The sequence below is a fragment of the Equus caballus genome, chromosome 23 (assembly GCF_041296265.1).
Source record: "Equus caballus isolate H_3958 breed thoroughbred chromosome 23, TB-T2T, whole genome shotgun sequence".
Lineage (NCBI taxonomy): Eukaryota > Metazoa > Chordata > Mammalia > Perissodactyla > Equidae > Equus > Equus caballus.
Window position 1 is genome coordinate 68,605,963 of NC_091706.1, and position 13,110 is coordinate 68,619,072.

A 13,110-nucleotide genomic window follows, 5' to 3' on the forward strand; every position below is an offset into this window, starting at 1 on the left:
AGATAATCAGTCATCACATTAAAGGACAGACATGCAGAACTCAAAAAGAACCTGTGGCTGAAAAAGCAGAGGATGGGGAGTTATTGTTTAATGGGTACAGAGCTTCACTTTGGGGCAATGAAAAAGTTCAAGAGACGGATATTGGTGATGGTTGCATGACAAGGTGAAAGTGCTTAATGCTACTGAACTGTACACTTAAAAAGTGTACAGTGTACCAAAAAAGGGTAAGTTTTATGTTATGTATATTTTCCACACACGAAAAAAGACAACTTGAATATTCTCGTTCACAGCAGTGATTTACTTTGAGCAAAATATTATTAACCCACTTCAATTAATGATGTTAGTTTGAAAGATTTTGAGTTATGAATTTTATTGGTTTTGTAGTTTTGTTATTTGTAAATCTGTCTTAGTAGTAAATGTCTTTGATCAAAATAGAAGTTCACAAGAAACCTTTTTCTTTTAAAACAAATCTATACAAGATTTGAGTCTAAAAGTCAATGATCTAGGTTTCTGGGAACACAGAGTAGGGAGCACCAGAAATCCGTCTCCCCACCTAGACAACAATTACACTGGCAGAAGCTGTCTAATATAACTTTTTTCTAGAGTCTGTTGAAGGTTTGCAACTTCCAGTAGAAGGCATGGAAGTAAACTGAGGTCAAGTTCGGGCAATTTCAGCTCTTACCACAGTAGCAGCTACTCATCCCCCATTCTAACAACATGGCAAGCTGCTGTGCACACATTCCTGGAGCAGCCTGCACACAGCTTAGGGGAGCCAGGGTGGGCAAAAACGACTCTCTCTCCCAAATAGTGGGAATTTGTGCTCCAACTGCAGATTGCTGCTTCTGATCACAGAGGTGCAGACTAAGGCAGGCAGACATTGTTGCTGCACCTCCTCTCATTGTTGCAGACCCCTTCTGGTCTGGCTCAATTGACTTCCAGGAGACTTAAAGAGCCGTTGCTCTTTCTCCCCCATCATTTTGGCTCTTCTCCTTGAGGAGCCAGACACTAAAGACTAGGACATTCAAAATGAAATGAATATATAGGGAAAATTAGAAAGTGACTGTGCATGCCCAAGAAAAGATTCAGAAAAGACCTGAGGAGACATTAAGTTTGCACCTCAGGCTCATGCTCAGCAGAGACAGCCTGCAACAATCAAAAATACAAAAACACAGCAAACCTAGGGGGAGGGGGGAGTATCTGATCCCAGAGTTACACATTATTAGATTCAAATCCAGTGTTCAACAAAAAGTCACAAGGCATACAAAGAAACAGGAAGGTATGTCCCATTCAGAGGAAAAAGTGATTCAACAGAATCTGTTACCTGCAAAAGACTTAATGACAGATATATTAGAAACAGACAAAAACAATGGTCTTAAAGGTCCTCAAAGAAATAAAAGAAGATGCGGAGAAAGTCAACAAAACAAGCTGTAAACAAAATAGAAACATTAATAAAGAGATAGAAAACCTAAAAAGAAACTGAAAGTGCTGGAGCTGAAAAGTACAATAACTGAAATGAAGAATTCACTGGAGGGATTCAAAGGCAGATTTGAACAGGCAGAAGAAAGAATCAGTGAACTTCAAGATAAGACAATGAAAATTATTGAAGCTAAGGAACGGAAAGAAAAAAGACTGAAGAAAAGCAAACAGAGCCTAAAGGATACGCAGGACACCATCAAAATGACCAAGAGACGCATGAAGGGAGACCAAAATGAGGAGAGAGAAAGGGGCAGAGAGAATATTTGAAGAAATAATGGCTGAAAACGACCCAAATTTGTTGAAAGACATGAGTATAAACATCCAAGAAACTCCAAGTAAGATGAACTTAAAAAGACTCACACTAAGACATTATCCAATTTTCAAAAGCCAAGAATAAAGAGAGATCTTGAAAGCAGGAATAGAGGAGCAAATCATCACATAAAAGGGATTCTCAACAAGAAATGAACAGATTTATCATCAGAACTTACAGAGGCCAGAAGACAGTAGGTTGATATAGTCAAAGTGCTAAAAGAAAAAACCATCAATCAATAATCCTATACCTGGCAAAACTGTCCTTGAAAAGTAAGCAAGAAATTAAGACATTTCCAAATAAACAAAAGCTGAGGGTTTGTTACCACTAGACATACCCTGCAAGAAATGCTCAAAGGAGTCCAGTAAGGTGAAGTAAAAGGACACTAGACAGAGACTTGAAGCCATATGTCAAAATAAAGATCTCAATACAGGTAATACATGCACAACTGTAAATCTAGTATCATTGTCACAATGGTTTGTAACTGCTTTTTGCTTTCTACATGATCTAAAAGATTAACATGTAAAGAAATTATTTGTTTAAAGCTACTATACTGTAACTTTTGTTTTTAACTCTAAATCTTGTTTTCTATAAAATTTAAGAGAACAATGCATTTAAAAGAATTATTTGTTTGGTGGTACACAATGTATAAAGATCTAATTTTGTGACATCAAAAAGTGAAAAGGGTGGAGATGGAGCTATAAATAAGCCAAGGTTTTGCACATTATTGAAATTAGGCTGCTACAAATTCAAATTAGAGTGTTGTAACTTTAGGATATTAAACATAATCTCTCTAGTAGCCACAAAGAAAACAGCTATAAAATATAGATAAAAGGAAATGAGAAAGTAATTTAAACACTTCATTCCAAAAAAATCAACCACCAAAAGAAGACAGAAGTGGAGGAAATGAGGGACAAAAACACTTAAGGGTATATAAAAAACAAATAGCAAAATGACAGAAGTAAGTTTCTCCTTATCAGAACTTGTGTAAATGTCAATGGCTAAACTCTCCAAACAAAAGACAAATATTGGTAGAATGGATAAAAACACATGATCCAGCCATATGCTGTCTACAAGAGAATCACTTTCGATTCAAAGACACAGATTGAATGTGAAAGAATGGAAAAAAATATCCACGCAAAAAGTAACCAAAAGAGAGCAGGAGTGGGTATACTAATAGCAGACACAACAGACTTTAAATCAAAAAAGGTTACGAGAGAAAGAAGGACATTACATATTAATGAAAGGTTCAATATAACAAGATATAAAAATTATAAACATTTATGCACTAATGACAGCTTATCAAAATATATGAGGCAAAAACTGACAGAATTGAAGGGAGAAACAGTTCTATAGTAATAGTTGGAGTTCCAGTTCAAGCCGGTTCGAATCCCAGGTGCGGACATGGTACTGCTTGGCAAGCCATGCTGTGGTAGACGACCCACATATAAAGTGGAGGAAGAGGATACGGATGTTAGCTCAGGGCTAATCTTCCTCAAAAAAAAAAAAAAAAAAAAAGATGGTGACGTAAGAGGGTCCTGAACTTACCTCCTCTCACAGACACACTGAATCTACACCTATATACAGAACAATTTCCTCTGAAAGAAATCCAAAAACTAGCTGAGCAACTCCTACACATCAGGCACATGAGAAAAAATCCACACCAAAACAAACAGGAGAGGCTGGGACACAATCCCATCATAAACGCCACCCCCAGCGTGGTGATCCACAATCAAGAGGGAACTAACAACCCCAAGCTTCTCACTGAGGCGCAAAATGTTTGAACTGAACAGGTGGCACCCCAACTTCTAAGACTAGCATCTGTGAAACAAGCCCCCAAAACATCTAGTTTTGAAAGCCAACAGGGCTTGTGTCCATGAGACCCACAAGGCTATAGAGAACTGAGAAATAGTTCTTACAGGCCTCATGCGCACAGACTCACTCATCCCAGGGCCCAGCACAGAGGCAGCCAAAATAAAAGTGCCCAGTCTTTTTGTGAATGAGGCCTATTTCCTACCTTAAAGCTTTGACCTGAAGGGCAGGCTTCTAATTTAACACACATCTAAGGGTCTGCAATACTCTGCAAAGACAGAGGCCAGTGGGCGCCATCTTTGCATTCTCCCTCTGATTCACTCCAGATCACCATTACCTCTCAGGAAGGAGCTTGTGCACTCACCTGGCACCCTAATTTTTGCAGCTACTCCCCAAGAGACACCTCTTTTTTTCCTTTTTCTTTTTAATTTTTTATTGAGTTAATGATAGGTTATAATCTTGTGAAATTTTAGTTGTACATTATTGTCTGTCAGTCGTGTTGTAGGTGCAACTGTTCACCCTTTGTGCCCATCCCCCAACCCCCTTTCCCCTGGTAGCCAGTAATCTGTTCTCTTTGTCCACATGTTTAAATCCAAGGGACACCTCTTGATGGCCTGGCTCTGGTAACCAGCAGAACTTATGTTCACGGTTCCTGTAGGACTGCAACAAATGGAGAAATAGTTCTTAACTACCTGTCCCAGGGCACAGCGCAGAGAGAGAAGACTGAAACACAACGCCAGTCTTTTGTGAAAGAGGAATATTAGCTTATTTCATAGCTGGGGTCTGAAGGGAAGGGTTCTAATTAAACATACATCTAGGCCCAACTACAATCCTCTCCAAAGACTGGGGAGGCAGGAGGGCACAATCTTCACACTCTCCCTCTGCCCAGCCCCAAGCCATTGGTGTCTCCAAGAAAGGAGCTTGTATACACATCTGGCACTCTGACTTTTGTGGCTGCTGCCCAGAGGAAACATCCCTTCATAGCCTGGTTCTGTTGGCCAGTGAGGCTTGTGTTCATGGGCTTAACAGGAAAGCAGCAAAGAAATATTTCTTACCTGGCTATCACACCAGGGCCCAGTGCACAGAGAGCAGACAGAAACACCTATCTGTCAGTCTTCCCCTGAAAGAGGTATATTTGCATATTTTAAAAGCTGCTGCCTGAGGATCTGATTTCCAGTTTGCCTGAATCCAGGTGCTGACTAAGATCCTCTCCTTTGGCACGCTGACAAATCTTGGCATACCCTCAAATACTAGGAGCCACTAACAATAAAGTAGGCTGCTTGGATAAACACAACCAAATGCAGCACTGAAATAATAACGTTCATCTACTAGGTGAGGCTACGCCTTCAAGACTGCAAGAGGTGGCGGTTTTATCTAATGCATAGAATCAATGTAACAGAATAGAGAGCCCAGAAATAAACCCATGGATATATGGTCAATTAACTTGACACAATGGGGCCAAGAAGATACAATGGGGAAAAACAGTCTCTTCAATAAAAGGTGCTGGGAAAACTGAACAGTCACACTTAAAAGAATGAAACTGAACCATTATCTTACACCATACAAGAAAATTAACTCAAAATGGATTAAAGACTTGAATGTAAAACCCAACACCATAAAACTCTTAAAAGAAATCACAGGTGGTAAGCTCCTTGACATTGGTCATGTCAGTAATTTCTTGGATTTGACACCAAAAGCAAAGGCAACAAAATTAAAAATAAACAAGTGGGACTACATCAAACTAAAAAGGTTTTAAACAGCAAAGGAAACCATCAACAAAATGAAAAGGCAACCTATGGAATGGGCGAAAATATTTATGAATCATATATCTGATGAGGAGTTAATACCCAAAACACATAAAGAACTCATACAACTCAACAGGAAACACACATTCTGATTAAAAAATAGGCAGAGGTTCTGAATAGACATTTTTCCAAAGACATATAGATGGCCAACAGGTACATGTAAAGGTGCTCCCCATCACTAACCATCAGGGAAATGCAAATCAAAACCAAAATGAGATGTTACCTTACACCTGTCAGAATGGCTATTACCAGAAAGACAAAAAATAACAGGGGCGGGCAAAGACGTGAAGAAAAGACAATCTTTGTGCACAAGGTAAATTGGTGCAGCCACTATGGAAAACAGTAAGAAGGTTCCTCTAAAAGAATTAAAAATAGAACTATCATATGATCCAGTGATTCCTGTTCTGGGTATTTATCCAAAGGAAACAAAAACACTAACTCAAAAAGACATACGCACCCCTGTGTTCATTGCAGCATTATTTATAATTGTGCAACCTAACTGGACATGGAAGCAACCTAACTGACCATTGATGGAGGAATGGATAAAGAAAATGTAAGTCTATATATAAAATGAAACATTATTCAGCTAGAAAAAAGAGGGATATCTTGCCATTTGCAACAACATGGATGGACCTCAAGAGCATTATGCTAAGTGAAATGTCAAAGAAAGATAAATACTGCATGATCTCACTTATATGTGGAATCTGAAAAAAAAAGAAAAAGAATTTCCAGACACAGAGAATACACTGGCGGTGGCCAGAGGTGTGGGGGTGGGTGAAATGGGTAAAGATGTTCAAAAGGTACATACTTCCAGTTATAAAATAAATAAGTCCTGAGGATGTAATGTACAGCATGGTGACTACAGTTAGTAATATACTATATTGTACATTTGAAAGTTGCTAAGAAAGTAAATCTTAGAAGTTCTCACCACAAGAAAAAAATTAGTAACTATGTATGGTGATGGATGTAAGTAGACTTACTGTGGCCATCATTTTGCAGTATATACAAATTTTGAATCATTATTTGTACACCTGAAACTAATATAATGCTATATGTCAATTATAGCTCAATAAAAAATAACAGTTGGAGACTTCAATACTTTACTCACAATAATGGATACAACAACCAGACAGAAAATAAGTAAGAAAACAGAGGACTTAACAGACCAACTAGATCTAGAGACATACACAGAACACGCTACACAACAACAAGCGAATACAAATTCTTCCCAAGTGCACAAGGGACATTTTCAAGGATAGATCATATATTGGGCAAGAAATTAAGTCTCAATGGATTTTAAAAGATAGGTATCACAGAAAGTATCTTCTCCAACTGCAATGGGATGAAGTTAGAAATCAATAACAGAAGGAAAACTGGAAAATTCACAAAATTGTGGAAATTAAACAACACACTTTTAAACAACCAATAGATGAAAGGTGAAATCACAAAGGAAAAGAGAAAACACTTAAAGATGAATGAGAATGCAAATACAACATACCAAAATTTAAGGGACAGCAAAAGTAGTACTGAGAGGGAAATTTATAGGTATAAACACTTAAATTAAAAAACAAGAAAAATCTCAAGTCAACAACCTAATGTTACAACTTAAGGAATTAGAAAAAAGAATGAACTAAACCCAAAGCTAGCAGAAAGAAGGAAATAATAAAGATTAGAGGAAAGATAAATGAAATAGACACTAGAAAAATAGAGAAAAATCAATGAAACCAAAAGTTAGTTCTTTGAAAAGATAAATAAAATTGACAAACCTTTAGCTAGATGGACTAAACGAAAGTGATGACTCAAATTACTAAAATCAGAACTGAAAGTGGGGACATTACTACTGATTCTACAAAAATAAAAAGGATTATGCAAGTACTACAGACAATTGTATGCCCATAAATTGGATAACCTACATGAAAGGGCCAAATTCCTAGAAACACAAAACTTGCTAAGACCTAATCATGAAGAAATAGAAAATCTGAATAGACCTATAACTAGTAAAGACACTGAATCAATAATCTAAAATCTCCCAACAAAGAAAAGCCCTGGACCTGATGGCTTCACAGGTGAATTCTACCAAACACTTAATCAAGAACTAATACTAATCCTTCTCAGACTTTTCGAAAAAATTGAGGAGGAGGGAAGACTTCCTAACTCATTCTATTAGGCCAGCATTACTCAACATCAAAGCCAAAGACAAAACAAGAAAAGAAAACTAGAGACCAATATTACTTATGAACGTTGATGTACAAATCCTCAACAAGGGGCCAGCCCCACGGCACAGTGGTTAAATTCAGCACACTCTGCTTCAGCAGCCTGGGTTCACAGGTTTGGATCCCAGCCACAGACCTACATCACTCATCAGCCATGCTCTGTGGCAGCGACCCACATACAAAATAGAGGAAGAATGGCACAGATGTTAGCTGAGGGCTAATTTTCCTCAAGCAAAAAAAGAGGAAGATTAGCAACAGATGTTAGCTCAGGGTGAGTCTTCCTCAGCAAAAAAAAAAGAAAAAAGAAAAACTACCCTCAGCAAAACAGTAGCAAACCAAATTAAGCAGCATATTAAAAGGATTATACATCATGACCAAGGGGATTTATTCCTGGAATGCAAGGATGGTTCAACATATGAAAATTGATCAACGTAATACACCATATTAACAGAATGAAGGAAAAAAACACATGATCATTTCAACTGATGCAGAAAAAGCATTTGACAAAATTAACACCTTTTAATGATAAAATACTCAAAAAACTAGGAATAAAAGGAAACTATCTCAACATAATAAAAGCCAATATGAAAAACTCACACCAAACATCATAGTTAATGGTGAAAGACCAAAAACTTTTCCTCTAAGATCAGGAACAAGATAAGGGTGCCCACTTTTGTCACCAAGAGAAATCCCTAAAACAATTTCCATGTCTAATGCTTTGTTTTTAAGTTGTCCTTGCTTATAGGCACTAAGGCAGAACGTTGCCAGATGGCCAAACTGCAGAACTGGTTCAAACCAGAAAGGTCCAAGATGGTGATGGGGTGCCACGTGCAAAAGGAAACTTGTGCAAAAGGTGCCACGTGCAAGAAGGGAAGATCTGCACATGCCCCAAATGACTCCTCCTCCTTCACATCCCATAAGAACCCTGGTCATCTTTCCTTCAGAGAGAAGATGTTTGAGAGCATGAGCTCTGCCTCCTCTATTTGTCAATCAATGAATAGTTTCTGCTCTGCTATTTCAAATTCAGTCTCATTCTGGTGGCACAAGCGGCTCCAGGCAAAAGGACCCTCTTGAGTGTCACCAGTCCTTTAGGGCTTGGTAACACTTTTACCACTTCAATTCAACATAGTAGTAGAAATTTCAGGTAGAGCAATTAGGCAAGAAAAAGAAATAAAAGGCACCCAAATTGGAAAGGAAGAAGTGAAAACCGACCCCGTTTGCAGATGGTATGGTCTGACATGTACAAAACCATCAAGATTCCACAAAAAAACTGTTAGAGCTGATAAATGAAATCATCAGGATACAAAGTCATAACACAAAAATCAGATGTGTTTCTATATACCAACAATAAGCAATCTGAAAAGGAAATTACAAAAACAATTCCATGTATAACAGCATCAAAGAATATAATATTTAGGAATTAACCAAGAAGGTAAAAGACTTGCACAATGAAAACTACAAAACATCGCTGAAAGAAATTAAAGAAGACATAAATAAATGGAAACACTTCTCATGTTCATTGACTGGAAGACTTAACATTATTAAAACGTAAACATTACCCAAAGCGATCTACAGATTCAATGCAATGTCTATTAAAATCCCAATGAGGTTTTTTACAGGAATAGAAAAACTCATCCTGGAATCTCAAGGGATCCCAAACAGCCAAAACAATCTTGAAAAGGAAGGAAACTGGAAGAGTTACACTTCCTGTTTCAAAACTTATCTCAAAGCTATGGTCATCAAAACAGTGTGGTAGTGGCATAAAGACAGACATATAGATTAATGGAATAGAATAGAGAACCCAGAAATAAACCCTTGCTTATAAGGTCAAATGATTTTTGACATGCGTGCCAATACCATTTAAATGCTGCTGGGAAAAGCGGATGTCCAGGTGCAAAAGAATGAAGGTGGACCCTTACCTAACATCATACACCAAAATTAACTCAAATTGGATCAAATGTGTAAACGTAAAACCTAAAACAATAAAACTCTTGGAAGAAAACATAGGACAAAAGCATCACAACATTGGATTTGGCAATGATTTCTTGGATATGACACCAAAGGCACAGGTAACAAAAAAAAAATAGACAAACTGAACTGAACTTTAATTAAAATTTAAAAAATTTTAAAATTTTACACCAAGAGACACTATCAACAGAGTAAAAAGGTAGCGTGTAGATTGGGAGAAAATACTTGCTAATCATTTATCTTGTGAAATTAGTAAAAGAAATTTCAACTAAATTGAAGTGGGAAAGGCCTGGAGGGAGGGTGCTCAGACCCTATCACACCTCGTCAATTACTCCACCAGAAAGAGGTGCATTTGCATCTACAACAGGAAGGTGTCTTCTACTTTACTACCCAGCAGAAAGAAGATTTCTCTGATGGCCCAGCAACAACTCAGTCAATGAGAGACTGCAGCAACCCAACCGAGGAGAAGCCTCCACACTTTGGACTCCCAGTTTCCTCCAGTGGATTCTTTGTTGATTACAGCCCATGTCAACTCCCTTTTCCTCCATAAAAGCAAGCCCCTTCCTCGGCTTCTCTGGACTTGTGCACCACAGCTTGTATATCTTGAACTGCAATTCTTTTGGTTGTTCCTGAATAAACTCATTCCGCAGATAAAACAACCAGCCAATTTACTTTTTAGGTTGACAATCTGATAAGGGATTAATATCCAAAACATATAGAGAACTCCTAAAACTAAACCATAAACAACCAATATGATTCAAAAATGGGCAAAAAACTTGTGCAGACACTTCTCCAAAGAAGATATACAAATGGCCAATAAGCACATGACAAAATGCTCAACGTCACTAATCACCAGGAAAATGCAAAACAAAATTGCAATGAGATACCGCCTTACACTCATTAGGATGGCTACTATCAAAAAGGCAAAAAACAAGCACTGGTGGGGATGTGGAAAATCTGGAACCCTTGTGGACTGTGGGTGGGAATGTAAAATGGTGTGACCATTGTGGAAAACAGTATGGGGTTCCCCCCAAAATTAAAAATAGAATTAGCATATGACCCAGCAATTCCACTTCTTGATATATATCCAGAAGAATGGAAAGCAGAGTCTCAAAGAGATATTTGTACACTCATGTTCACAGCAGCATTATTCACAATAGCTAAAACGTGAAAGAAACTGAAGCATCCACCAAAAGATGAACAGATAAGCAAAATGCGGTACAGTCATCCCTCAGTATCCAAGGGGAGTTGCTTCCACAACCCCCACCCCCGGGGAACACCACAATCTATGGACGCTCAAGTCCCGACGTAGAAAACGGCGTGGCATTTGCATAAAACCCACACACACCCTGCCGAATACTTTAAATCATCTCTAGATTACTTATAATACCTAACAATGTAAATGCTATGTAAATAGCTGTTACACTGCATTGTTGAGAGAACAATGACAAGAAAAAAAAAGTCTGTACATGTTCAGTACAGATGCAACCCTTGCAGGCCTTTCAATCCATGGCTGGCTGAATCCCCGGATGCAGAACCCACGGATGCGGAGGGCCCACTGTAAATACACACAACGGAGTATTACTCAGCCTGAAAAAGGAAGGAAACTGCAATATGCTACAACATGGATGAACCTGAAGATACTATGCTAAGTGAAACAAGCTAGGCACAAAAAGACAAATATGCAGGGTTCCATTTATATGAGGTACCTAGAGAAGTCAATTCATCGAGGCAGAAAGTAGAATGCTGGTTGCCGGTGGCTAAGGGGGGTAGGGAAGGGGAAGTCATGGTTTCACCGGCACAGAGTCGCAGTTTTACAAGATGAAAGGAGTTACGGAGATGGATGGTGGCGATAGTTGCACAACATGAATGTACATAATAGCGATGACCTGTACACTTGAAACGGTTAAGACGGTAAATTCTCCGTTCCAGTCGCGTCCCGTATGACACAGCGGCCCCGTAGGGGCAGACCGCACAGCGGGGGTGTGCAGGCGCTAGCCCACCCGGGTCTGCTTAAGTGCCCTCCGCCACGTCCGCACGACGAGGCTCGCCGGGCCGCACAGCGCGCAGAACGTCTCCCCGCAGTGATGCGGCGCAAGTGAAACCCTGGCACGCGGTCCCACTCTTCCTTCTCCATCACGGTGGGAAGAAACCACGCTGAATCCGACACCTCGGACCAACGTCTGACGTCTGCCTTCTCCGACCACCCGAGGGCGAGGCCGAGGGCACACACCGTCCACGCGCAGTCCGGGCTGACGACGCCGCCTCGTGGCCGGAACAGGACCTACCTTCCCCACAGCGCCATCCGCAGCTTCTCAAACCTTCTGAGGTGCACAAAACCATCTGGGGGTCTAGCTAACAGCGGGATTCTGGCTCGGCCGGGTCGGGCAGGAGCGGCGCACGCGACCCAGCGCTTCCGACGCGCGGGGCGGCCCGGCGCCTGCATCCCGGCCCCCAGCGCTCGGGCACGCCCTCTCCGCCCGGTCCGGGAAGCCGGGAACCTCCGTGTCCCGCGCCTGGTAGCCGAGCCCGGCCGGGGACAGGGAGGCGTCTCCGCTCCCGAGCAGCGGGCAGGTGGGGGACCGGACCCCTCGTTCGGCCGGGCGCGCGGGCTGAGGCCCGACGCCGCGCCCGCGCCGGCGCAGCCCGCTCGCGCTGCGGCCTCGGGAGCGCGCCCGAACTCCGAGCCCCGTCCGGAACCCCACGGGGCGCCGGCACCGAGCAGCGGCGCGGCCCGCCCTCCTCGGGGACGGGGCACCGAGCGGCCCTCGCGCGGCGGCCCCTCCCGCCTGCCAGCTCTCCCAGGTCTGCTGAGCGTGTTTCTATCAACCTCCGTCTTTACCTAAACTCTCTCTCAGAGGAGACTTCCTGTCGCTGCCGTAAACGAACAGTCACCGTCACCTGCCGCCGGCCGGCGGCCCCACAGACGGACGCCGCGAGCCCAGCGGGACGGGAGCCGACTCGCCCGGACGGCGTCAGCAGGGCGCGACCGTGAGGGACCTCCCGTGACCGCCCCGCGACGCCGACAGAGGGACCCGGGCCCCGCCTCACGGGAGGGTCCGTGCGGGGCGCCCCCGCCCCGACCCGCCTCACGGGAAGGTCCGTGCGGGGCGCCCCCGGCCTCACGGGAAGGTCCGTGCGGGGCGACCCCGCCCCCGGCCTCACGGGAAGGTCCGTGCGGAGCAACCCGCCCAGGCCCCGGCCTCACGCGAAGGTCCGTGCGGAGCGCCCCCTCCCCGGCCCGGGGGCACGTACTGGCCTCGGGTAGCGTTCTCCGCGGGCGCCGGCGTCTCCTCGCACGCCCGCCTCAGGGCCGCGATCTCGGCCTGCAAGGCGCTGAGCTCAACCCGCCGGGCGTCCATGGCGCCGCGCTAACGGGCGCCGCCCGGCACTTCAAGCCTCGCGCGCTCCTGGAGCGGACCATCGTGCGGCGCGGCGGGGGGGCGCGGAGCACGGCGGTCTGCGCACACACCCCGCGCTTGCACGGCGGCCCGCGCCCAACGCCGTCCCTGCGCACGTGGCCGCA

The 13,110-nt window shown here is 42.8% G+C and overlaps 1 protein-coding gene across 4 annotated transcripts in view; it reads right to left on the minus strand.

Moving 5' to 3' along the window:
• Nucleotides 1-12,982, minus strand: part of CENPP (centromere protein P) — a 215,819-nt gene extending 202,837 nt beyond the window's left edge. Inside the window, exon 1 of one of the 4 annotated variants that reach the window (XM_070248185.1) lies at nucleotides 12,844-12,982. Coding sequence is in view for 2 of the 4 variants with exons in the window: in XM_005605114.4 (XP_005605171.2) it covers nucleotides 11,873-12,030 (158 nt within the window). In the remaining 2 variants the exon portion in view is untranslated. Of the gene's footprint in view, nucleotides 1-11,872; nucleotides 12,250-12,426; nucleotides 12,719-12,839 lie in introns of those variants that run through there. The other 3 variants (XM_023627640.2, XM_070248186.1, XM_005605114.4) reach the window with 3 other exon arrangements.
• Between the last annotated feature and the right edge of the window lie 128 nt (nucleotides 12,983-13,110).